General features: G+C 39.8%; 1 protein-coding gene across 1 annotated transcript in view; it reads right to left on the bottom strand.

The window, feature by feature from the left end:
• cckbra (cholecystokinin B receptor a) overlaps window positions 1-24,083 on the bottom strand; it is a 43,806-nt gene extending 19,723 nt beyond the window's left edge. The window contains exons 1-2 of the mRNA XM_063010482.1: window positions 23,930-24,083; window positions 8,609-8,857 (exon numbers count right to left, since the gene is read on the bottom strand). Coding sequence (XP_062866552.1) covers window positions 8,609-8,857; window positions 23,930-24,083 — 403 coding nt within the window. The remainder of the gene's footprint in view (window positions 1-8,608; window positions 8,858-23,929) is intronic.
• Window positions 24,084-26,321: the final 2,238 nt, after the last annotated feature.

The following is a 26,321-nucleotide window of genomic DNA, read 5'->3' as shown; positions in this document are numbered from 1 at the left end:
ATTTTACTGTCATTGGAAACTGAAGGAGGAAAAAGAAAGACACATTTCCTTCTAACTCACTGAATTACACATGAGCTAATAGAAAAATCATGAGTGTTCAGAAATGGATCTCCTATAAACCCATTTTTTCTAAAGAATCATCCTTCTGGATAATAGAAGTAAGAACTCAATAATATATAAGTGAAAACTTTCTAAAGTATTTTAGGGTTTGTTGATTTAGTTCTTAGGGTATAAGTTGATTTAGGACTTTTTTGAGTCTTTAATCAGCTTCAAGAAGGATAAAAAGAATAGACTTTATATCTCATACACACCCCTCCTTTAAACCTAGCTGACTCATAAATAAAAATATCTTCTTATAAAGAACTGCATTGATGCTTAAAAAGTCTTATAAAAATGGCACAGAACATCATCATCTCCACCAAGAGAGGAAACCAGGGGCTTTATTCTAAAAAGTTCAGCCTCTGTGTGTGTGAAGTACGGCAATAAAGAAGAAGTCAAGTCAATTTCAGCTTGAATATGATGACTTTCTCAGAAGAAAACTTCTCAGAAGAATTTAGGCGTGTAGGATGGTAGGATGGTACTGAGGTGCTCAATTTATATGCAGATTAATAGCGGACTGCAGTGGGCAGCACATCTTCTACATACATACACTGCACCCACAGTTAGAAAGATCTAGAGAGCTTTTTATGCCATTAGGAACTTACATTAACAGAGTGGTGAGTGATTAAGAGTGGTCCAGACAAAGCCCAATTTAAACTCCAATAAAACTCTGACCTGAAGATGGCAAATGCCAAAATCCAGATGTGCAAAGCTCGTAGACACTTATCAAAGGCTTGCAGATAATATCAAAAGCTTTGGCTATAATTGCTGCCAAAGAGGGTTCTACAAAATATTAAATAATACCTTATAAAATAAGTGCTGAATTGTTTTCTTTGTTGTGCAAGAGAGTGGAAGACACAGCAATATGGGCCCTGTCGAGCTAAGGTCAAATCTCGCCTTGGTTTGTGTGGCTTTTCCCTAAGTCCTCATGACCTACCAAACACACGCAACAGTTTAAATGCTTCCGATTGTGCATTGGTGAGAATAAATAACACTATACGTCCCAAATTAATTCTCTGAAACCAGGCATGAACCTCCGACAGGTTGCTAACCAGCCAAGACTCACTGACGCCAGTGGACCTGAAGGGTATGGTGACTGGTACTGACCAACAGAAGAGCTACTGAGGCTCCAAATGCAATTCATTTTAATACTGTACATGTCATAATGCACATGCAGTGCACTGAAAGCTTCTTGCATGCCAGTCAAAATGCCCATGATGACTCCTGCATGTAGGCATCAGAACTTATGCTTTGGCTCATCAGTGAATTACCTCATTAGTGCTTTTAAAAAGGTAGTATTACTAGAGTAATCCTTGACCATCAGGCAGTCATCAGAATACATTAAAAAGACATAAACGACTTTTAAATCTTAATCATAAATAGGATAATAAAAACACCATTACCATGAATATAATCTCATATAATCTCTAGAGTTAATAAAGCAGTGTTTTTGTAGGTGTATAAAGTGTTTTAAAATTGCATATTGTTATAATCATTGAATTTAGATCATTCACAACACAAAACATAAGTAATGTGAGTAAAACAACATATTTTGTAACACACACTAGTAACCCAACACCAGTATCACCCTCCTGGTTACTAAAATTAACCATTCTGAATTTGTAAGCTAATTAAGCTGGTCGAACCGGCTTGACTTCAACCAACCATGTACAATATAGCATTTACTCTTTAACCTGGGTGGCACGGTCGCTCGGTGGGTAGCACTGCTTTTTTAACACTTCTTGCTTTAATTTCCTGCGGGATCAATAAAGTATCTATCTATCTATCTATCTATCTATCTATCTATCTATCTATCTATCTATCTATCTATCTATCTATCTATCTATCTACTGTCGCCTCACTGCAAGAAGGTCCTGGGTTCGATCCCCAGGTGGGGTGGTCCGGGTCTTTTCTGTGTGGAGTTTGCATGTTCTCCCCGTGTCTGCGGGGGTTTCCTCCCACAGTCCAAAGACAAGTGAGGTGAATTGGAGATACAAAATTGTCCATGGCTGTGTTCGATATAACCTTGTGTAATGAGTAACTACTGTTCCTGTCATGAATGTAACCAAGGTGTAAAACATGATGTTAAAATCCCAATAAACAAACAAACAAACTCTTTAACCTTTCATCTCAAGGTCAAGCAGTCACATTACAATTTGAAAAGAAGAGAAATTACTCTTCAGATGAAGAAAACCTGGAACATCAAAGACTGTTTTGCATGTGTTGTGGACTACAGTCTTCCAGTGCGGGACCAGGTTTTAAAAATCTGTGCACATGACTGCAGTCAATCTCAGACCAGGTGATCACAAACATTTACACGGATTTTCCGCAGACGACGTTTAGATGTTTAGAAGAGTCCTCGCAAGACTGGGTTGGTATAAGCTAAATCAGGTCAGGTATCTTTAATATTTAATATAAATTATTAATTACAAAATTATTAAATATTCATATCACTTTAGACATTTAAAGGCATCCACACAGGGACATTAATATTTTACCACAAGCATAAGTACTGCTAAGAAGCATTAGCCTTATAGAAATGATAACGTTTATTTATCCAAATGGAATTAGTCTCCAAAATCTAAACACACCCCTAAATAAACTGTTAAAATATTTAGTAACATTCCTTAAAAAAGATATGCAACGTTTCCTTACTAACTGTAGAACGTGACAGAACATTCTCTGCTACGGACCAACACACTTCCTCTGACTCAGGGCTGGACACATGGCACTGTGGGAGTGACCCACTGGGAGCCAGTTCCTTGCCAAGTCAGTCTATGAATATTTTTTGCAAGCTACAGTCTCGACTCTATCAAAAACAAACCTAAGGGCAGCGTAACATATGCAGGATTGGTGTGTTTTTCCTCTCCATGTGAAAAAGCACCTCTGGCTTAATCCAAAACATTAAACCAAAGATTATTTGGTTTAATGTTTTATTAGGATAATTATCTAATTTCTGAGCTGATCATTTAACCTACATCAGGGGGATCTAAACATTTTTGTAATTTTTTAAAGCATAATGTAATCAAGGGTTGGTAATTCTTAGACTAAACAAGTTTTTGTAACTATCATAAGAAAAGCCTTTACCATTTTCAAAACTGTTTTATTTTGACAGAATTCAAAATAAAATTGCAAACATTTATTTTAACTACAGTGGTACCTTGTAGCTTAACGTCAGTTGGTTCTGGGACTGGTGTTGAGTTTCAAGGTATTTTTTCCCATAAGGATGTATGGGAAACCTGTTAATGCGTTCCATGGTCCCGTGGACTTGCATAGATTTTTGGCATATGTAAAATAATGGGGTTGTTTTTTACACTTATACACTGAAAATAACACAAATGATTCTTACAATTTCTCAAAACCCAGAGATGTAACACAAGTTTAAAAGTGAAACAGAAGGCCGCTCAGGTGGCGCAGAGGTAAAAACACATGCTGGAACCAGAGCTGGGATCTCGAATACATCGTATCGAATCTTAGCTCTGGCTGCCATCTAAGGCTGAGCGGCCACATGAACAACGATTGGCCTGTTGTTCAGATGGGCGGGACTAAGCCGGATGGGGTCTCTCTCTCTCCCATGACTGGTGCAATTACGACCTCTGCTGGCTGATTGATGGCGCCTGCACAGAGATGAGAAAAGAGTGCTGTCAGGGTGTGTCTCTCCGTACACAGTGCTGAGCTACACTGCACTCGTCAAAGTGCAGGTGATAAGACGCATACGGCCTGCTGCCCACTTGTCGGAGGGGGCGTGGGCTAGCTTCGTTCTCCTCAATCAGAGCATTGGTGGAGAGGAAGCATGACGCAATCGGGCAATTGGACGCGCTAAAAAGGGGGGAAAAGGGGAGAAAATGCATAAAGAAAATATATTTTAAAAAAATAGTGAAACAGGAGGAAAATCCAGATAAACTCACATATATCTGGAGCTTTCAGAGTGAATCTGATGATTGTTCCACACAAATGCAGATTCGTCTCATATGCACACTTTGATGACGTCTTACCGCACAGCTTAAGTGTTTTGTTTTTTTTAAAAACAAAACAAAACTGAACACGTTGAGTTTAAGGGAAACATTGAGTTTAAAGGTACAAATTTCTTGTCGAAGGGCGTTGAGTTTTAAAGATTTTGAGTTTAGGGGGCGTTGACTTATAAGGTACCACTATATAGCAAAAAACTTTCTTTTAAAATTAACTTCAGGTTGATGCAAATTTAGCATCAATTCAGCATTTATTCAAATATAAAACTAGAAACACACCAATAAGAGCAAAAGTTTATTAGATGCCTGTTTCACTCCTACCTAGTTGGTCCACCTTGTAGATGTAAAGTCAGAGACGATCGCTCATCTGTTGCTGCTGTTTAAGTTGGTCATCTTCCAGACCTTCATCAGTGGTCACAGGACGCTGCCTACGGGGCGCTGTTGGCTGGATATATTTGGTTGGTGGACTATTCTCAGTCCAGCAGTGACAGTGAGGTGTTTAAAAACTCCAGCAGCACTGCTGTGTCTGATCCACTCATACCAGCACGACACACACTAACACACCACCACCATGTCAGTGTCACTGCAGTGCTGAGAAACATCCACCACCCAAAAAATACCTGCTCTGTAGTGGTCCTGTGGGGGTCCTGGCCATTAAAGAACAGGGTGAAAGCAATCTAAAAAGTATGTAGAAATACAGATAGAGTCAGTAATTGTAGAACTACAAAGTGCTTCTAAATGGTAAGTGGAGCTGATAAAATGGACAGTGAGTGTAGAAACAAGGAGGTGGTTTTAATGTTATGCCTGACTGGTGTACATCTGACAGATTAAGTGTTGATTTATTTAGAAGAGGCTAGCAGCTAGCTTGAACACCTTATTCACAGCCCAATGTGAGAACTGCATTAACAGTGTTTAGTAACGCCAAACTCCAAAGTTCCTGCCAACCAATAGAACTAGACTCATCATATTCTGAATTAAGACACCATCTGATCATCAGGATGTGTAGAAACAGAAGATCTATTACTGGCAGAGACCTGCAGACGACTGGCATATTAAATAAGAACCTATTATTGTACTTATTGCTTTCTATTACATGAAATAATGATACAAAACTGACAAATTGTACAAAGTTTACTGAAGTCAAACAAGCAACAATGATCAAACTGGTTACTCAGGCAAAGTGGTCAAAATTCAACAAGAGCTTTACCTAGATCAAGCCAAACTTTAACAAACAGCGTCATTTCATCTTCTTCATCCTGGTCAATGTCGCAGGGAGGTCTGGTTTAACAGGGAAACACTGGGCGCAGGGCAAGAATACCCAGGACAGGGCACCAATCCATCACAGGGCTTCAACCATCATGTGTTTGTGATAAAAGGAAATAAACCCAGTATAATATACAGTAATTATTCATTAAAAAAAACTATAAACTGTGGGCCCATGAGTGTCTCTCCAAACTATGTTGAATTAAAATCGCTGCAGGTGGACACCAATTGAGTTCTGGACACAAGCTGCTTCTGACCACAATCTGGAGTGCCAGAGAGCCAAGAGTCTGAATGCTTTTTTTGTTCATTTAGTTTGTTTTATTAGGATTTTACCATCATGTTCTACACACTTTGGTTACATTCATGGCAGGACAGGTAGTTACTGGTTGCACAGGATTCATCAGTTCAAGTTTAATATCAAACACAGTCATGGACAATTTAGTATCTCCAATTACATGCAAAGATTTGCATGTCTTTGGACTGTGGGAGGAAACCGGAGCTCCCGGAGGAAACCCACGCAGACACAGGGAGAACATGCAAACTCCACACAGAAAGGACCTGGAGAATTGAACCCAGGACCTTCTTGCTGTGAGGCGACAGTGCTACCCACTCTAAATAACTCTAAAATACTCTGAAATATGTTTGCACTTAATTTGGCATTATGGGTGATTAAGTGTGAATTGATGGGCTAAACCCGCATTTATATAAACAAAATCAAATCCACAACACAATAAAGTGTGTAATATAGAAACAGAGGTGTAATGGAGTCTGTGTTTTATGGGCCAATTGTTAATTCAGTTACTAAAACATTTGAGACCGCTTGCATCCTTATTTATTAATGTAATTTGTGCTAGCACATAAATAATGAAGTCTGTTTATTCATTTTAAGGCAACTTAAATACAGTGTTTCTCAGAAGACCGTAAAACAAACCACGATGCATTCAAACTGGTCTAAACATTTGAACTAATTTTGTAATTTAGCTAAAAATTCTAAAAAATTCCTCTTGACAAGCACTAGTTAATGAAATAGGACCCTCATCAAAAAGTTATCTTTAAAGTCTAGGGGCAAATGAAAGCTTATGCCCAGCCTGCTGTGACGGCTTAATTCAGCACTGGTGCCTTCATCATTATATATAGCACTGAAGAATTATTATTACATTCTGTGCCTGGTGCCACATTTAGGTCCTGGCAGGGTGTAATTTTCCGCCTCCTATATGACAAAGCTGTATTTTACTGTGCAAAAAATGCCTAATAGCTTCACGTACAGCTGATTTTTCAAGGTGTTCAGCCACTTCCATACTGGGGAACATTACAGATTTTAAAGAAATTAAAAGTGTCAAGCAGCATGGACTGAAGACATGCAGTACAAGACTTATTCATGCTGTGCACAATGAAAATAATGCAACGAGAGGTTGTTAGTTTAAAGCTAGAATTAAGAAATAAAACGAATTAGGTTTTTGTTTAATTGTGATGTTTGGGTAAGCTTAGCAAACTTTAGATCCCCCAGTGCACCCCAGTTTTAAATGGTTTGGCTCAAAAGTTTCTCATTGCCGTCTTGGAATTTTAAAGCATGTTACAGTTTTTTAAGTTTTGCCCATTTCTGCCTGATGCAAGACTTTAGCTGCTCAACAGCCTGCGGTCGCTCTTGATTGATTCTCCTCTTCATGATGTTGCACATATTTTCAACAGGACACAAACCTGGACTGAACTGTCTGCAAAGCCACACTGTTGTAGCGCATGCAGAATGAGACCTGGCACTGAGACCTGGCACTGAGACCTGCCACTGTCTTGCTCAAATAGCCTGGACTTCCTGGGAGAAGATATCGCCTAAATCTAGATTCTAGTGTTTCGTTGCACTCTCAAAAATCCTAAGATACGCCTTCATGTCACTGACACCTTCACACATTTGTGAGTCACCCATGCTGTAGGCACTAGTGCCCGCCATACCATGACAGATGCTGGCTTTTACACCTTTCGCTGATAACAGTCTGGAAAATTCTTTTTGTCTCTGACGTGGAGAACTTGATGTATGTTTCTCCTGAAAACAATTCAAAACATGGACTTATCTGATAACAGCACGTTCCACTGTGTTTTGGTCCATCTGAGATGAGCTTGGACCCAGAGAACTATGGTAGATTGTGAAAGACCAGATGACTTTGATTTGATTAGCGCCCACACAGCCCTTACACAGAGAGGTTTGATGCACTGTGTGTTGTAAAACATTTCTTTTATGACTAATATTAGAATAATTAGTCATTTCAGCCACAGTAACCTTTCTGAAACCTTTCTTGTGCTCTGCTATTAATAAATCTTGGCAGCGTAATGCCATGTTGGTAGTTGTTGCCATGTGGTACTTACCTTGGCTGCACATAGCTCCTAAGACAAAAAAAATGTTCAACTATTTATTCACAAGCCTCAATATAGCTACAACACGTAAATAATTAACTTTCTTAACCTCTGGACAACCAACACGCTTCTAACATTTATTAGTGGGCTGTTCATTTGTTTGTAAGTTTGTTCAAATCTTAACGCCATGTCAGATGATATGACTATTATCATGGCTGAATAAAAGGTTCAGTATCTAAAAAGTTGGGGTCGATATGTTTCCTTATAGAAAAATCATAAAAGAGACTTTATATGGATTAGGGTGTTGGGCTGTTCATGGTAAAGATTTATTTACTTTATTTTACAAAAACAAAGTTTATTATATTTGTAAACCATTGCTGTTTTTTATATTGTTCTTTATTTATTTATTTTTCTATGTATTTATTTATAAATAGAGTTAGCATAGTCAATTTGTCTTCTGCTGCTGGGGATCCCTGATTGCATTTCAGGAGGGTATATTTCCTGCTCACGCCTCGTCCGACCCGTGAGCAGTCCTTAGTGGACCCTTTCTTTTCACCCATGCATTCTGCACAGATGCCTCTATTTGCTAATCAGGGTCCTTGCACAGCGAGTCCGGCCATCCCGCCCTAGCAGACACGGTAGCCAGTTAGTGTGCTGCAGGCACTGCCAATTATGCCAGCTAGATGGCACCCAGCCGACCGGTGTGGTGTGCTAGTGGCGCTGGTGTGCTAGCGGAATATCCCACTGCACCACCTGGGTTATATTGTTATTTACACTGTTCCCATTGCCCCAACTTTTCAGAAATTGAGCTTGACTTCAATGAATATAGCTCTATTTAAGTTTCATAAGAGGAAAAAAAGCAATAGATTAGAAAATCCTCTGAGATCCTCTATAAGGCCATGAAATGAACTCAGAAATGAAGAGCATCTCACCCATGAAATAGGCAACGGTCTTGCACATAACGGCTCCGAAGATGAAATCCTCCAGCAGATTGGGGATGAGTGTGAAGGGCATGCAGAAGACGGCCATCATGAGGTCACTGACGGCCAGAGAGAGCAGGAAGGAGTTTGTGACCGTGCGCATGCGCTTGTTCACGATCAGCACCACGATGATCAGCAGGTTGCCGAACACGCTCAGGAGGAAGATCAGGGAGTAGAGGAGGATCCGCAGCGAGTACATTTCTGATGGAAGAACAACAAAAAGAAGATGGTAGGGACCCAGCGACTGTCGTGTTATGATCTCAACCGTGAAAGAGGCAAACCTGCTACACACCGGCCCGGCAAAGAGGCTGTTTTACTCAACTGTTTGCTCTCTAACTTTCATGTTTCCTGCGATTTGCTTTTTTATGTGCCTATTTTAATCTGTTCTTGCTCATTGGTTGTGTCTAGGGAGGGTGCAGTCCATTGACCATCAATGAGAACTTCAAACATGCTGGCAGAACTAGGGACTTAATGACCAATCAGTGACCAAAGGGCATTGGTACACGCATGCCTAGACACTGAGCAGAGGGAAACTCTGGCATCTTTTAAAAAGGACTTATTAGTGTAAATCTAGCTGGAAATCAAGTAATAAAAAGCGTTATATAATCGTATAATAATAATAATAATTATTATTAATATTATTATTATTATTATTATTATTATTATTATTATTATTATTATTATTCTCAATGACAGTTACCACTGTTATGTGAACCTTTAGTTAAGAACCTTTCGTTGTGGCGCCCAGGTGGCAAAGTGGGATATTCTGCTACCACACCAGCGCCAAGATTTTGAACTTCTTGGTTTGAAACTGGGCTGAGCGCCAGCTAGCGGGCATAATTGGCAGTGCCTGCAGCAGACACGTTTCTGCTAGGGCGGGATGAGCGGACTATGTGGGTGGGGTCTTCAAACACTGTGTAAGGACCCTGTTTCAGAGCAGAATGCATGGGTGAAAAAGGGTTCCGCAATGGGCTGTGCACGGGTCGTCGGAGGTGTGAGCAGCAATATACCCACCTCAACTGCAATCAGGGATCCCCCAACAGCGAAAGACAAATTGACTACGCTAAATTGGGGGAAATAAAATAGAAAAAAAAGAATCTTTCATTGTGCCCTAATTAAGAATCACTTATCCTTGTCATAATAAGCAAGCTTCATGTCATAATGCAACCGTGGAACTTACTGCTTTCCTCATTCCACTTACTGATACGTATCATTTTTATCACTTATGTACACCAGAACCCGAGCGGCGATCAGGCAGTCATGCACACACTAACTAGAAAAATGACCGTACTGATAGCAGCTGTGTGATGACTGAAGTAATCAAGTTCTAGCAAAGTCAGTAATGAATTTCCACAGAGACACCATCAGTCTTACTGCAGGTGACATTCACCACTCATCATTCAGACAAGCAGCTACAGCACCGACATAAAAGCAAAATACAAAAAAAAACAAGTGCAAGGGGGCTATTTACACTATATGGTCAAAAGTATGTGGACACCCTTCGTTTCTGTTAAGTTTAAGTGACGCCAATTGCTAACAGTTGTGTAGAACTTGTTAGTTGAGAATAATTGATGCTTTTGACTTCGTGGCAACAGTTTGAGGAAGACAAAAGCCACAAATGTCCAGCTTCAGCAAGACTCTGGACAAAGCAAAGTCCATAAAAACATAGTTTGACTCATTTGGTGTGGTTTAGAAGAGACCCAACCTCAACCCCACTGAACACCCTGGGAGGATGAAGTAAAACAGAAGACAGAATGTTTATACAGTCGCCAGAAGCAAGAATCAACCTCACAGCACTTAATAATAATAATAATAATAATAGTAATAATAAAACACTGACTGCAGGCCATACACATTCAAAAGCAAACCCACCTTCTGCCTTTTCCACACATGAAGACACATGAAAACACTGCAGATCTTTTAACAGACAGTGACCCAAGATGCTGTCATGACGGAGGTTTGTTTTAGGGCAGTTGTAGCCTAGTGGTTACAGTTACAGTGGTTACAGTTACAGTGGTCTGCCAGGTTGCCACTGTTGGGCCCGTGAGCAAGGCCCTTAACCCTTAATTGCTTAGATTGTATACTGTCACAACTGTAAGTCGCTTTGGATAAAAGCATCTGCTAAATGCTGAAAATGTAAATGCTGATGCTGACATCCACTCTCATCCACTCAGTGACACTATGGTCCCTCCTTTTCCTAAAGAAAAATATGATGATGTGCCTCTCAGAATTCCTAATGAGAGTTCTGCACGATATTTCAAATCAATGCTAAATGAAATCAACTCCCCGACTCTTATCAGTCTAAAACATGAACTCAGCAGTTTGGTGTAAATCTTTTTTTTTTTTTTTTTGTGGTGTGTTTTAATAAGTCTTTTTTAATTAATGCCAGTCAATAAGGCTTAGCTTTGGGATTTAAATGTCACTCGTCTAATTGAACCAGCTAACTGTGCTGTGCTGCAATTTCGCACTGACTAAATAGTTTCAAGGCAGTGTATTTAGGCACTGAGCCAAACGTAGAGCTGTTTTTTGCTTAACTTTGCATGTTATTCATTTATAAGTCACTTCAACATCTGCAAATTTGTGAGAAGTCAGGCGATTAAAATGGTACTTTCATTTTTTATATTTTCATAATTGTTTTTAAGTTCTTTTTTTGACATTTTGCAGTTTCCCAATTTGGATATACTCAATTCCCGGTGCATTCTGACGACCTTAGCCAGTTGCACTGCACCCTTGCTGGATGAGGAGAGCCACAGGCTAGCACAAGTCTTCTCTGACACATGCACCTTCTCACATCTTTACACCAGCCAGCACTGGATTCGAACAGAGACTCTTGGTACATTATGAGGACCATGCATTCTTTCTGTACTGCTAATGGTAATGACCAGACAGAACTCATCACTGTTGCAGCAGCAAGCAGGTAACCATCCAGTTTTCCCTCTCTCAGACATGGCCGGTTGTCTATGTTAAGCCAAAGACTGAAGTCTGGGCAGATGTGGGCTAGTGTATTAGACTGCTGCACAACTCAAGTGCTTAAATAGTAGTTATATAGAATCAGATTTTTATATGCTAATCCCTAATTTATTTGCACTCTTATTTAATTAAACAACATTCATCAATATTAAGTAACTTGCATTTGTCACATGTATACATGAATGCAACTATAGTATAGTATCTGGAAGTGCCTAGAAGAAGAAGTGCCTATCAACGGTGTCTTTATTATTTTGGCAGGGGGAGCACGGAGACTCATGGGTAGCACTGTCACCTCACAGCAAGAAGGTCCTGGTTTGATTGCCGTTGGGTTGGTCCGGGTCCTTTCTGTGTGGAGTTTGCATGTCTCCTCATGTCTGTGTGGGTTTCCCCCGGGAGATCCGGTTTCTTCCCACAGTCCAAAGGCATGCAAGTGAGTTGAATCGGAGATACAAAATTGTCCATGACATTAAAACTTGTGAACTGATGAACCTGTCCTGTCATAAATGTAACCAAAATGTAAAATGATGTCTTTTCATTCTAGTCCCCCAGTAATTCCAGTACATCAGTTTAAGACCCACTGCCCACATGTACGTGACCAAATTCGTTCTATTCGATCTGTGACGGTGCCACTGAAACAATGGGAAACATTCCTTATTATTACCAGGGTCTTGGCATCGGCTTGTAATACATCACCCCTTCAGTACAGATGTTCACTTATAAGCAAGAGTTTGGGACTGAATACGTAATCACTGAAAGCCAGGGCATGCGTCAGTAATTCTTATGTTCTCTTTCTGTTCTCCCCTGTCTCTGGTTCACTGGGAGGGTGTTTTATAGTTTTAATCAGGACTGCAGTCTCATGGCTGGAGGGCTTTCGGCCCAATATGTTCCTCAAATCAGTGGTCTTTTTTTAAAATTAAACCACAAAGACCTATGTTCATAGATAAAATATGATTGGTCCAGAAGAGAACACACACTGAGATGTGACTGACCTGTGGATTTAGTAATGAAAATAAATATTTTATCACCTGAATGAATACTTTCAGCAGAAAGTAGATTCAGCAAGTTGTGCTAAAGACAAAATCTTGGGATGAATAAAAATATTATTAAAACAGAGGTGCAAGGGCGTTCAGGTGGCGCAGCGGTAAAATACGCTAGCACACCAGAACTGGGATTTCGAATACATCGTATCGAATCTCAGCTCTGCCATCCGGCTGGGCAGCCACATAAACAACGATTGGCAGTTGTTCAGGGATAAGACGACTCAGACCAGGGTTTCTCATAACTGGTGCAATTACAACCTCTGCTGGCTGATTGATGGGGGAATAATGCTGATCAGGGTGTGGCTCTTCGTGCACAAGGCTGATCCGCATATGAACTCGCCTTGTGCAGGTGAAAAGATGCAGTTGGTAATGCACACTACATACTACCATTTAAAAAGATAGCATAAATAAGACCTACGTTATGCTGAGAGTCTAGAATATGCTCTTATAACCTCTAGATTGGACAACTGCAATGTGTATAGCTGGCAACCCTGTAGTTTCTTTGGATGAGATTTATCTAGTTCAGAATGTTGCAGACTGTGTCATGGCCAAAAATAAACAGTCAGATTACTTTACACTGGTCATGTTTAAATTACATAACCCTGTTTTAACCCTACAAAAACCTTGCTTTCACATCACTTGGTGAATTCACACTAGGGCTGGGCGATATATCGAGATTTTACAAAATATCGATATATTTTCATACGCGATATAAGATAAGACAATATCGTCTATATCGATATACAGTAGATGTTGCGTTCCAATTAGATCCGACAGTTCGTCTTTCTCTTCTCCCAGTTTGTCTCTGCGCATGTTCACCTGCCCCGCCTCTCTCCCTCACTGAACACAACTCGCCCCTCCCTCCCCACCGCCAATTCTTTCTGCCCTCAGAACACATTTCTGTAAGTAAAACTCCCATGATAGCATGGAGACGGTGGAGGAGCTGCTTAGTAAAAAGAATAATAATGGCTCAATTATTTGGAGATGGTTCGGATTCAAAGTGTCAGATGAGCAGCGGAATAATGTATTCTGTAGAGAATGCCGAAAACAAGTCCAGACAAAAGGTTCCAGCTTCGTGTACCTTTGGTCATTCGTTTTTTACTTCAAATCCCAAAGTTGAAAAACAAGAAAACGAGTCGTTATTCGTTTCAAAAACCAATATTGGAAAACGGAAATACATACAAGCGCATGCACACGCTGACATGCACGTATTTACTTCATATTTAAACAGTGTAAATCAAGCACAAGTGTTATAAACAGTAATAATAACGTAACGGTGCATCTCCTGTTGTTCTGACTCTTGTGTTTGTATATGTGATGTGCATGATGTGCATGTATAGATATTTGCTATATCTGTAAAAAACATTATGGGGAGTGATTTCTGTACTGGATGTTGTACGTGGTCGTGTTAGTTTATACTGGATGATCACCCGATGTCCAAGACTCATTTATTTATTTATCTTCTATTATAGTATTTCTTGTCCTTGGCCAATAAACAACCAAAAATTTATAAAATTGCATGAACTAACTCTGCAGTAAACAAGGAGCAAACAGCAATTAAACAACAAACAAAGCTGTTAAATAATAATAAAGTGCATGAAGCAGAACGCTGATTAAAATGCATGAAATGTTGTAATAGTTACACAGTAACATTAACGATTAGTTCTGCCTGTATTACAGAACTGAGTTCTATACGGTAAAAAAATATTAATGTAAATGTTGTGGCGACATATACATAATAATGTATAAAGTCCAAACATGTGAGGGGGGTTTAACGAGAACGCTATATTTAATGTCACACAAGCTCAGTGCAAAACAACAGAAGAACACGAGCACAGACGGAAACGATAAATTCCGACACCTTCCCTACACACTCGCTCCCTGCGGCCCTCGGCTTGCTCAACAGGGGTTTTTGTATCTGTTGGTCCTGGATTTTGTAAAGTTGCTTTGAGACAATGTCTATTGTAAAAAGCGCTATATAAATAAAGTTGACTTGACTTGACTATAGTGCACTTAACATTCTTAAAGGGTCAGACAATATATTTGTAATTGCTGTCCGGTATGTACCAGCATGCCTCTGAACGTTGAGGGAACGTTTGGGGGGAACATTGAGGGAACGTTTGTGTGGAAACGTTCGTGAAGGAACATTGAGGGAAGGTTCGTGGGGGAACGTTCATGGGGGAACGTTGGGGGAACATTCATGGGGGGAACGTTCGTGAAGGAACGTTGAGGGAACGTTCGGGGGGAAACGTTGGGGGAACGTTCGTGAAGGAACGTTGGGGGAACGTTCGTGGGGGAACGTTGGGGGAACGTTCATGGGGAAACGTTGAGGGAACGTTCGTGAAGGAACGTTGGGGGAACGTTCGGGGGAAACGTTGGGGGAACGTTCGGGGGGGAACGTTGGGGGAACGTTCCTGGGGAAACGTTGAGGGAACGTTCCTGGGGGAACGTTGGGGGAACGTTCGTGGGGGAACGTTGGGGGAACGTTCCTGGGGAAACGTTGGGGGAACGTTCGTGGGGAAACGTTGAGGGAACGTGAGGGGGGAACGTTGAGGGAACGTTTGGGGGGAAACGTTGGGGGAACGTTCGGGGGGAAACGTTGAGGGAACGTGAGGGGGGAACGTTGAGGGAACGTTTGGGTAGATTGTTGGGAATGGTTGGGTGAATTGTTGAGGTAATGGTTGGGTGGATCGTTGAGAAAACGTTTGGGTTTTCAACAATTCACCCAACCATTCCCTTAACAATTCACCCAAACGTTCCCTCAACAATCCACCCAAATGTTCCCTCAACAATTCACCCAACCATTCCCAACAATCTAGCCAAAAATTCCCTCAACTGTTGAGAAAACGTTTGGGTGGATTTTTGAGAAAACGTTTGGGTGGATTTTTGAAAAAACATTTACATTACACGACAGGAGATACCTTAGAAACAACTTTCTTTTTCTTAGAATGGCTCTTTTTTTTTTTTTTAAGTAAAAATAGTTCTTGTGTGAAGCTTCCCCAGCATGAATTTTAATAAAAGTGCCTGTAAAAAATTTGGAACATGTAGCTTTGTCTCAGAAGTGTCTTTTTGTTATTACCTTATGGGATAAAAAAATATTGAGATATATATCGTATATCGCCGTTCAGCGAAAAAATATCGAGCTATTATTTTTGATCCATATCGCCCAGCCCTAATTCACACTGTAATGAAACACCCACAGTGAAACGTAATCCACTTTGCTATGTTACATTTTCTGTGCCACCTCAACTGAGCTAAAACACCGCGGCAGATACCTCGTTATAGCTCCCCAAATATTATTATATGTCTACTTTACTCAGATTACAGTCTAATAACCAACGCAGCACTAAGTCTAATAAATGTAGTCAGTCAATCATTAACTTAGATTTCATGCTTTCAGATCATTTAGGACAGTCCATCTTAATTATCATTTTTAAATATGCAACAATTGCTTGAACTGTAGATTTAATTCCAAATGCCCTAATACGCAGATAAACCCTAAACATTAGACCCACCCACCTGATAAATAATAAAGGATTATCTTAATAATATGCTGTCAAAACTGCTGAGACCCTGTCAAGGAGTGCTGTGGTATCCGCTGTCAGAGCGTCATGTATGCAGGCGTGTGTCCGATCCAACAGACGAGCTACTGTAGCTCAAACTGCTAAAGAAGTTAATGCTGGTTCTGATAGAAAGGTGTCAGACTCCATGCCTTGGCGGGTCAGGGCTGTTATGGCAGCGAAAGGCAGACCAACACAATATTAGGTGTGCCTGATCTGTGTATGTATAAAGACCCATAGAATTATTGCAGTCCCATAAATAGCTCTTTCAAGCACATGTAAACTTCTGAAAAGGAAAAAATACACTAGAATTAGAATAACACATTGAGCACTTATGCTGTATACAATCACTAAAGATGGTGAATTAGCGAAACAGCCAGTGAACTAATAGGGGTATAATTTTTTACAACTACAACCTGAATTTATACCCACAAACAGGACCAAAACATGAAAAGGGAGAGTAAAACTGTAGCAATGCTTTATTTTTTAAGCAGATCTAAGGCATAGGAGACACCTTTCCTAATATTTAAAGAAAGTAGTATCATGACCTATTGAAATAGCTGACTGTACATGTCACTGTTACTAAACCATGCCCAGCAGCAGAACGGAGCACACAGTACATAAAGAAAAGACACCAGGTCAACAGACTGCTCGGGCTAAATGTCTCAGCGTGCCGCCAGAAGTCTCTACTGAGAGTGGATTGAGATTGCACCCAGTCCCTCTGCTAGTTTAATGCGGAACAGATGAGGTCAATTCACCTCCCGTGTGGAGGATCTCCTGGTGAGCCTCCAGTCATATTACACAGATGTCTAAAAGACTCCAGTCTGTGAAGAAGACATGCATGCCGGAATTCCAGGTAGGTAGAAGGTACTGGGCTTTTTTGTATGAGCTGCCCTGAAAAATGATCATGAACCAAGCTTTAATGTTAGCACAACACCGTTGCCCAACGTATTAAATGCATGAGCGAAGCTTTTTGATTTTGTCACTACGTGTTTTATTTGTAGGGTTCAACACTGGAGCAGCAGTTATATAGCTGGAAATTAGACATATATTTCTTTTTTATACAACAGGTAGTTCCGACCTTACAATCTGATTGGTTGAGAAGCGTTCTAAACGTGCTGATATTGGTGATAACAGCACGGTCTTTTCACACCACAATGGTATTACTCCGCTGACGCGTTGCCATTAACGACAAGCTTCATGCACACAAACGCGCACGCAGGCAACACAGCCTTTTTTTCCCGATCTCGTTTTAAATCCGTTATCTGATATACAATCTAGCGCACTGTGTAGGGAACATAACCAATTGTCTAATTCACTATCTAGTGCACTATGTAGGGAACATATATCCATGATCTGATACACAATCTATTGCACTATTTAGGGAACATTAATGTGTTTGTAACACGAACAGTTAGTTAAACCAGTTAGCAGATCCTAGTAGTTCTGTTTTCATCCATAGCCTTTGGTGTGTGCGAGAGGTTTTTTAATTTCTTTTTTTCCCTTCGGAGGTTCTTGCTTTCTTCTTCTTCTTGTTCTTACCTCCCTGAAATGAGTTTTTGCAACTTGGGATGTCTGCTTTGTAGTGTTAAACTTTATATTCGTTGTGGAACTACTTTTTGGCGGAAGGTATTGTCAATATTAAAGCATATTTAATATGAAATTCAGGGCTTCTTTGATTTATTTTCTTTCTTTATTTTGTAAAAACTGTTGTATAAAAGCAGTACTTAGAGGTACTACAGGGTGTACTACAGGGTGTAGTTAAAAGACAATAAAACCCCTTGCCTTTTTAGGGTATATACACCAATTCGTATGAACTCACCTTCGGTTCGTGCCTGCGACCAAATCACAGCCGTGATGTTATTCGCGATAACACACTCCCTCTCGTGTTCTATTGTTTAATTAAATCATACGAATTGGTGTATATACCCTAAAAAGGCAAGGGGTTTTATTGTCTTTTAACTACACCCTGTAGTACCTCTAAGTAGCTCAAGAAGTGATAATACCCTTGTAATTGCTTCCTTTAGGAGGTGAATGCTAGGGGCCTGACTGTACCCCAAAAAATAAACACATTTCATTTGTTTTTCTCTCTGTTTTAAAGGGTCAATTTGAACTTGAATTGAATTTGAATTTGAAAAGTAATTCGGTATGTTTCTGAGAAGTCAATGAAACTGGAGAGTCAATAATTACAGATTGCTACAAAAGCAATGAAAACACCGCCTTCATTTCCAAAATCCTATCTCTGTGAAGCGGGATTTTCTGCAGTGAAGGCAACCAAAACAAAGTTACCGTGTAGACTGGACATAAGGAACACACTCGGGTGTTATTGTCTCCTATCACCTCTAGGTGGAAGCATCTCATTGCAGCGAATAAAGCTCAGGGTTCCCACTGATTTTCCATCATTGGTGAGTAGTATTGTTCTGCACTTTGTGTTTCTTATTATGCTCGTCATATAATTTTATTTAAAATTCTCCCGCTTTTTATTGCTATCGAGTGATTATCAATCTCCAATCTTATTGTCATGTAAAACATGAGTACAAATGGGCATGCTGATTAAGGTAGAAAACCATGTAATATTGATTTCTCCTATCCAGTTCCCCAGCTGTTCCTACTGCTGCAGTTCCTCACCCTGACCGAGGAGGGCCAAAGAGGGACCACTGTGCTCACAGGGCCACAGCTGTGCTGAAACAGGAGACAGGAACAGTCCCGGGACTGGTGCCAAACAAATGAAGGTACAAAATGTATTTTAAATACTGATTTTATATAACTATTAGCAATGGGTGTGTCTGAAATGCCTAAACCTTAAGCTTACAAGGCCTGTCCACATACTTTTGACCATATAGTGTTTACAGAAGTTGCAGGTCTATAAATGACATTATTATTATTTAGCTTTAAATTCATTTTGCTATAAAAATTGGAGAAAGAGCAATTCCAGCTACGTCCGATATTCATCAATTAACTGCTTATTTAAAAAATGAAATGAAAACAAGTACGACTACAGTCAGAACTGTTATAAACTAAAACATTAATTAAAAATGACATTATATTATGCAAATTATTATTTGTACAGACTATGAATATAAACTGTTCATCCCAAAGTGTCACAACTAATATAACTGTACCAGCCAAATAATAAATGGAACTGGTTACACAGTAGCACAAAAAGGGACAGATAGGCTGGGGGTGGCTGAAGCCCTGCAATGGATTCTAGTAGTTCTGCCTTGTGTGTTCACTGCTTTCCAATGAAACCTCAGTGACCCTGACCAGAATAAAGCAGTTTAATTTTTTAAGTATTATGTACAATAGAAAATGGTTATACAAATATGAAGTTGAAGTTACTGTTTCAACTTTAACACAAAGAAAATTTGGAAATGTAATTTGGAATTATCTCAAAACACTTATAGTCCTGTATGGTCCAGAGTTTACTAGAAACCATATCTAAACAAACGTTGTCATAAAGACCAAGGAACTGTCAAAACAAGTCAACCATGACTCTGCCTAGACAAGGACATCAATAAAAACTCAGTGGCTGGGTGAAGAGGGCATTACTCAGAGAAGCAATGTGAGACGGATGTTTAACAACCCTAAGCATACTGTCAACTGTCTGACTACTCAGGCGTGGTTCAAAACCAAGAACCTCAGTGTGTTACAAAGGCCAAGCCAAAGCCCAGACCTTGATCTAAATTTTTATTCAAACTGACAGGGATTAAGCAATTTTATCAGGAGAAACAGGCCTAAATATTAAAATTCTGATGTGCAAGGCTGACAAAGATATTTTTAAACTGTAAATAGTGACTGATCAAAAGATTGATATGATGTTTCAATGTTGTGTTATACAGAAGTAGTACAGCAGTGTGTTTTGCTGTATTTTGGAAGTTAAGGGGGTACAGAGACTCACAATCCACCATGTCTTCTGCATGAATGTGTGGCAGCTCATTATGGTGTGTATTAACATACACCAGCGGCCCCATTGTTGGGGTTCAGATGTTTACAGTTCTACCAAAATTCCAATCCACACCCCAAGGGAAATTCATTCTAGTGCATTAATGTAAAGAAGTGCACATTACACAAAGTAGCTGAGAACTTTAACTTTATACAGGGGGTCACAGGGGGTCATTATAAGCTTGACTTAGTAAATCATTCAGGCTAAAAAAACTATGGGAATGCTATTTTTTGTTTTTGTTGTTGCTGTTGTTTTAAAAATTCCCAAAAAAAACATAACCATTCTTAACAGGTCACCAAAAGCTCTTCTCCGACCCCATATGCATCCTAGACTACCCCAAATGGGTTCCTTATCCCAGAGCTGCTACATTAACTACACTCCATAAATGATACACTCATAGGCAATAGCTAGGCCAAACTAATAGCTAGGGCAGGAACTAAGAAAATGCCCTTCTAATACCTGGACCACCTGGAAACAGGGAAGTTCACTTAAACAGTCTTTTTGTGGCATCATAGACTAGGGTGCAGGATTTCCACTTTGTTGATATGAAATACAATGATGTGTTCAGTATTTGAATCAGTTGCTATAAGCTTGTAGGTAAAATGCTAACTGGATGGAATGCATTCATAACAGGTCACCAAAAGCTCTTTTTCGACCCCACATGCATTCTAGACTACCCCTATGGGGTCCTGATCCCAAGGTTGTGAATAGCTGCATTAACTCATATATTTTCTATTAGTGAAAGAACAGAGTGGATTTATAAGCGATACCTTCCTGGGCAATAGCTACACCAAACTCAAAATGCCTTTAAATGTTCCAAGAATAAATAATTGGTTTGAAAATGCCCCTCTGAGACCTGGACAATATAATCTGATCACCAATATGATTATCAGCAAGTAAAATCATCTCAATCTTATTTTACCCTAAAATTTGACTTTTCCTTGCGTGACCCCCGATATTTACAAGGTTTGTAATGAATGACAGGTTGTTTCTTTATGCAAAATAGGTTTGGGTTTAGAAATGTAATTAAACTGTCTTATTTTAGAGGTTTAGTGATGGCAGGTCATTTCTGACCCTTGGGAGATGGGGAGTATACAGAATATTAAGACTACACAAAGGATAAAATACTGGTGCAATCTTGTGTTTGGCCCTTTGTTGCCTAGATGTATACACCCCCCTGTGGGTAAATGTAACCTAGATTGAGAAACACAATTTACCTTCTTCTGTCTGACTGGCATGTTCATGGCATTTACCTATTCAAATACTAAAACTGAATTTAAAATACATCATTATTCAGCATTATATTCTCATCGTTTTAATGTGCTTAAAAATGTTCAAGTTACAATAATTACGCCAATTTTGCTAAGCACAGGACAGAAATACATCCTGACCAGGGTGCCAGTCCACTGCAGGTTGACTCACACTCACACAGTGACTCACACACTTGCACCTAGTGGCAATTTCCAGTAGCCAAAAAAACTGAAAAAATTTATGAATAATTACAAATAATTGCACATGTACTCTAAAAATTGCACGTGGGAAAAATGAAAAATATTCATCTATTTTATTCCACAAAGTCAAAATAATCTTGTGGGTTTTTTTTTATGATAATTCAATATTAATGTAAATGAATTATTAATCAGAATTAATTAATTTATTACATTATAAAATGTTTTGATTTATTTATAAAACAAAAATCAGTTACCAGTAAAGGGGAATTTAAGACATGTACACCGACAAGGCATAACATTATGACCACTGACAGTTAAAGTGAATTACACTGATTATCTCTACATCACGGCACCTGTTAGTGGGTGGGATATATTAGGCAGCAAGTGAACATTTTATCCTCAAAGTTGATGTGTTAGAAGCAGGAAAAATGGGAAACGTAAGGATCTTAGTGAGTTTGACAAGGGCCAAATTGTGATGGCTGGATGACTGGGTCAGATAATCGCCAAAACTGCAGCTCTTGTGGGGTGTTTTCGGTCTGCAGTGGTCAGAATCTATCCAAAGTGGTCCAAGGAAGGAACGGTGGTAAACCGGCAGATGAGCTACCATAGCTTAAATTGCTGTAGAAGTTAATGCTGGTTCTGATAGAAAGGTGTCAGAATACACAGTGCATCACAGTTTGTTGCGTATGGGGCTGCATAGCTAGAGACCAGTCAGTTAGGAAGCATAATGTTATGCCTGATTGGTGTATAAACAATGTTATTTTAATCGTGCATAATTTACACTTGCTGTGCTGAATTTAAAATGTGTACTACTATGCTAATAATAATGCACATTTCTTTTAGAATTAGATTAAACTATAATAAGGTCTGTAGTCACCAGTTTACAGCAGCTCATTCACATACTGAACATATCATTTTGTTTCATATCAACAAAGTGGAAATCCTGCATCCTAGTCCATGATGCCACATTGATTCTTAATAGGTGAGTTCCCACTCTACTTTGGTTACATTCATGACAGGAACGGTAGTAACTCATTACACAAGATTCATCAGTTCACAAGTTTAATGTCAAACACAGTCATGGACAATTTAGTGTCTCCAATTCACCTCACTTGCATGTCCTTGGACTGTGGAAGGAAACCGGAGCACCCGGAGGAAACCCACACGGACACGGGGAGAACATGCAAACTTTCACTCTACTGTAGACAGTGAATTTATTGATCCTGTTTCCCTGGCTTTTTTTTAGCAATTTTTACAGTAGAGTGAGAGTTTGCATGTTCTCCCCGTGTCCGTGTGGGTTTACTCTGGGTGCTCCGGTTTCCTCCACAAAGAAAGGACCCGGACCTCCCCACCCAGGACCTTCTTGCAGTGAGGCAACAGTGCTACCCACTTAGCCACCTCCTTAGCCTCCTGGGTTCGATCCCCAGGTGGGGCGGTCCGGGTCCTTTTTGTGAGGAGTTTGTATGTTCTCCCTGTGTCTGCATGGGTTTCCTCCTACAGTCCAAAAACATACAAGTGAGGTGAATTGGAGATACAAAATTGTCCATGACTGTGTTTGACATTAAACTTGTGAACTGATGAATCTTGTGTAATGAGTAACTACCGTTTCTGTCATGAAGTTAACCAAAGTGTAAAACATGACGTTAAAATCCTAATAAACAAACAAACAAACAAACTGAACTCAGTAAGGAATACTGTATTCCAAGATCATCCATCTCCACGATTAAGAAGCATAAGGAAACAATAAACTGTAAATTTGTCTTTAACATGCATATCAAATAACATGCATATCAAATAACATACAATGTCTATTGATTCTGTGTCTTTTTAAAAAAAAAATTTCCCTAACATTATACAAAATTAATCATTTTCACAAGTTCAAAATATAACATTCTTATAATAGCTTAGAATTCAATACTATGTAATAATAAACACACGACTTGAATCTGTTGGTGTGAAAGCAAGAGACACACAAAATCAATCTCCAACTGCTGATACACACCCAGCACCAGAAACAGAACAGAATCAGCTTCAATGTCCAAAACAATTACCCGTAAATAGACAGATATTCAATAATGCAGGACAAAAACTGAAAACTGTCAACCTGAACAAAATACAGACACCAGTTCACTGAAAGTATTACAGTGGAATCTCTGAAACGTGCCACCTACTATTAATAACGTACTGATGCAGTGCTGTGAGAAATAAATGAATGATGGAGATGGAAAGATAAACAGAAAGCAGCAGAATAGTTCCTCTGAGATGAGATGAGATCTGATGAGATGAGACCTGATGAGATCTGATCTTACCTTTGGATCGTGCAGGTTGAAGTTTGGTGAGAACTGATGCGTTGCTACAGGTGGAGTTCATGTCCATGCTGGAGAGGTTTAACGACGAAGCAAACGGACCTTTCACACACTCCAGTAATGAAACATGACTTTCATTCGCTCGCTGGGAATCCATGATCACACACCAGAATCATGAAAACGAGGCTGGTCTATAGAAACTCCTACTGGATTTAGGTGAGCACAGAATGAGCCGGTCTCATAGTGACAGTTTATCAGTTTCACTCTCTCAGCCTGGAGCTTTAAACTCACTCAGCACAATAAAGTTCTCAGCCCCTTTCTGAATGAATGAGTCCCTGTGTTACAGCTGAAGTTCTGCACACCGCGGCTGATCGCGAACTGTTGCGGTGCTCCTGGGTGCAGGGGGTGGTGGGTGGTGGTGGGGGGGTGTTCCCACCCTGCGGCTGGGGAGGGTCAGTGCGCCTGCTGGTCCGCGCGCGTGCGCTTGTGTGTTTACGCATGTGTGACTTATGCATGTGTGTGTGTGTGTGTTTACGCATGTGTGTCTTATGTATATGTGTCTATATGCATGTGTCTCTATACGTGTATTTATGTGTGTCTATATACATGTGTGCGTGTGTGCCTAGGCGTGTATGAGTTTATCCATATGTCTCTACACACACACACACACACACACACACACACACACATATGAGAGTTTATGCATGTGTGTCTATATGCATGTGTGCGTGTGTGCCTAGGCGTGTATGAGTTTATCCATGTGTCTCTACACACACACATACACACACACACACACACACACATATGAGAGTTTATGCATGTGTGTCTATATGCATGTGTGCGTGTGTGCCTAGGCGTGTATGAGTTTATCCATGTGTCTCTACACACACACACATACACACACACACACGTGTGTGTTTACGCATGTGTGACTTATGCATGTGTGTGTGTGTGTTTACGCATGTGTGTCTTATGTATTTGTGTCTATATGCATGTGTCTCTATACGTGTATTTATGTGTGTCTATATACATGTGTGCCTAGGCGTGTATGAGTTTATCCATGTCTCTACACACACACACACACACACACACATATGAGAGTTTATGCATGTGTGTCTATATGCATGTGTGCATGTGTGCGTGTGTGCCTAGGCGTGTATGTTTTTCCATGTGTCTCTACACACACACATACACACACACACACATATATATATATATACTGTATATAGTGTATGCAAGTGTGTCTATACGTGTATGTTTGTGTGCTTGCCTATGTGTGTGAGAGTTTATGCATGAGTGTCTGTATTTGTGTGTGTATGTACTGTATGTGTGAGTTCATTTATGCGTCCATATGTGCGTGACTGTGTGTGTGTGTGTGTGTATGTGCGAGTTTGTTTATGAGTGTGTTTATATACGTGTATGTGTATATGTGTGTAAATGAGTATTTAATGTGTGTGTGTGTGTGTGTGTGTTTGTATGTATGTGGGGGGACACGACACGACTAAAGGATGCACCATTTGGAAGGTCCGTTAGCCGTCATGGTTGGCGGGTTACTGCAGTACAATTTTTCTATCATTTGTTTACTTATTTAATTATTTAAATGTTTTAAGGAGACCTGTGTCGCCCCCCAGCGGACAGATTGAGGTACAAGAGAAAGGAAAATATAAAGGAACTGCCTGTGGTTCAATCAGTTTTTGCATCATTCTTTATTTTTTAAATGTTATTAGTTTAAAAAAGGTCCATATAAGAGGTGTTTCATCTGACCAAAATCCTCTCCTAGAAATGACTTGTTTATATTTATCCAGTGTGATCAGCAACAAAATTCGGCTGAGCACAAAACTGGGAATGTAAAGCTTGCTTGACTGTGAATAGTGAGCTGTGTTGAGGCATTTGTTCTGGCTCATCGTTGTTTTCATTTCTCTTTTAGCAGCTTTTTGGGTCTATTTCGTTTCACAAAAGTCCTGCCAGATTAGTTAGTGGTCATCAGCTATTTTGTGGTCTTCCAAAAACACTACCAGTCATAACTTTTAGAATACCCACATACTGTCAGTTTTAATTGTTTTTATGCTTCTGCATGCTTTATTACGCATTCTAAAAACATGCAGAATGTGGATTGGCTACTCTATATGAACCTTTGGTGTGAAGTTAGTTAAGCACTAATGTTTAAATAAAGGATTTTTATACTCCTTCTTATTATTGCTAACCACTGTCTACAATCTTTTCTATTATTATTATTTCATTTTATTTTCATGTTTTCCCACCAGTTTATCCTGATCAAGGTCATGGTGGGTCTGACTTTTTCGGAATGGGGAAAGACATAGTCAATCATGTCTGTTTGTAGATGGCCAGCATTCTGATAGCACTGTTGGGGATTTGAACCCTGGACCCGAGCGGT

This window comes from Trichomycterus rosablanca, chromosome 15, assembly GCF_030014385.1.
Source record: "Trichomycterus rosablanca isolate fTriRos1 chromosome 15, fTriRos1.hap1, whole genome shotgun sequence".
Taxonomy (NCBI): Eukaryota; Metazoa; Chordata; class Actinopteri; order Siluriformes; family Trichomycteridae; genus Trichomycterus; species Trichomycterus rosablanca.
This window is presented reverse-complemented; position numbering and strand designations above follow the sequence as displayed.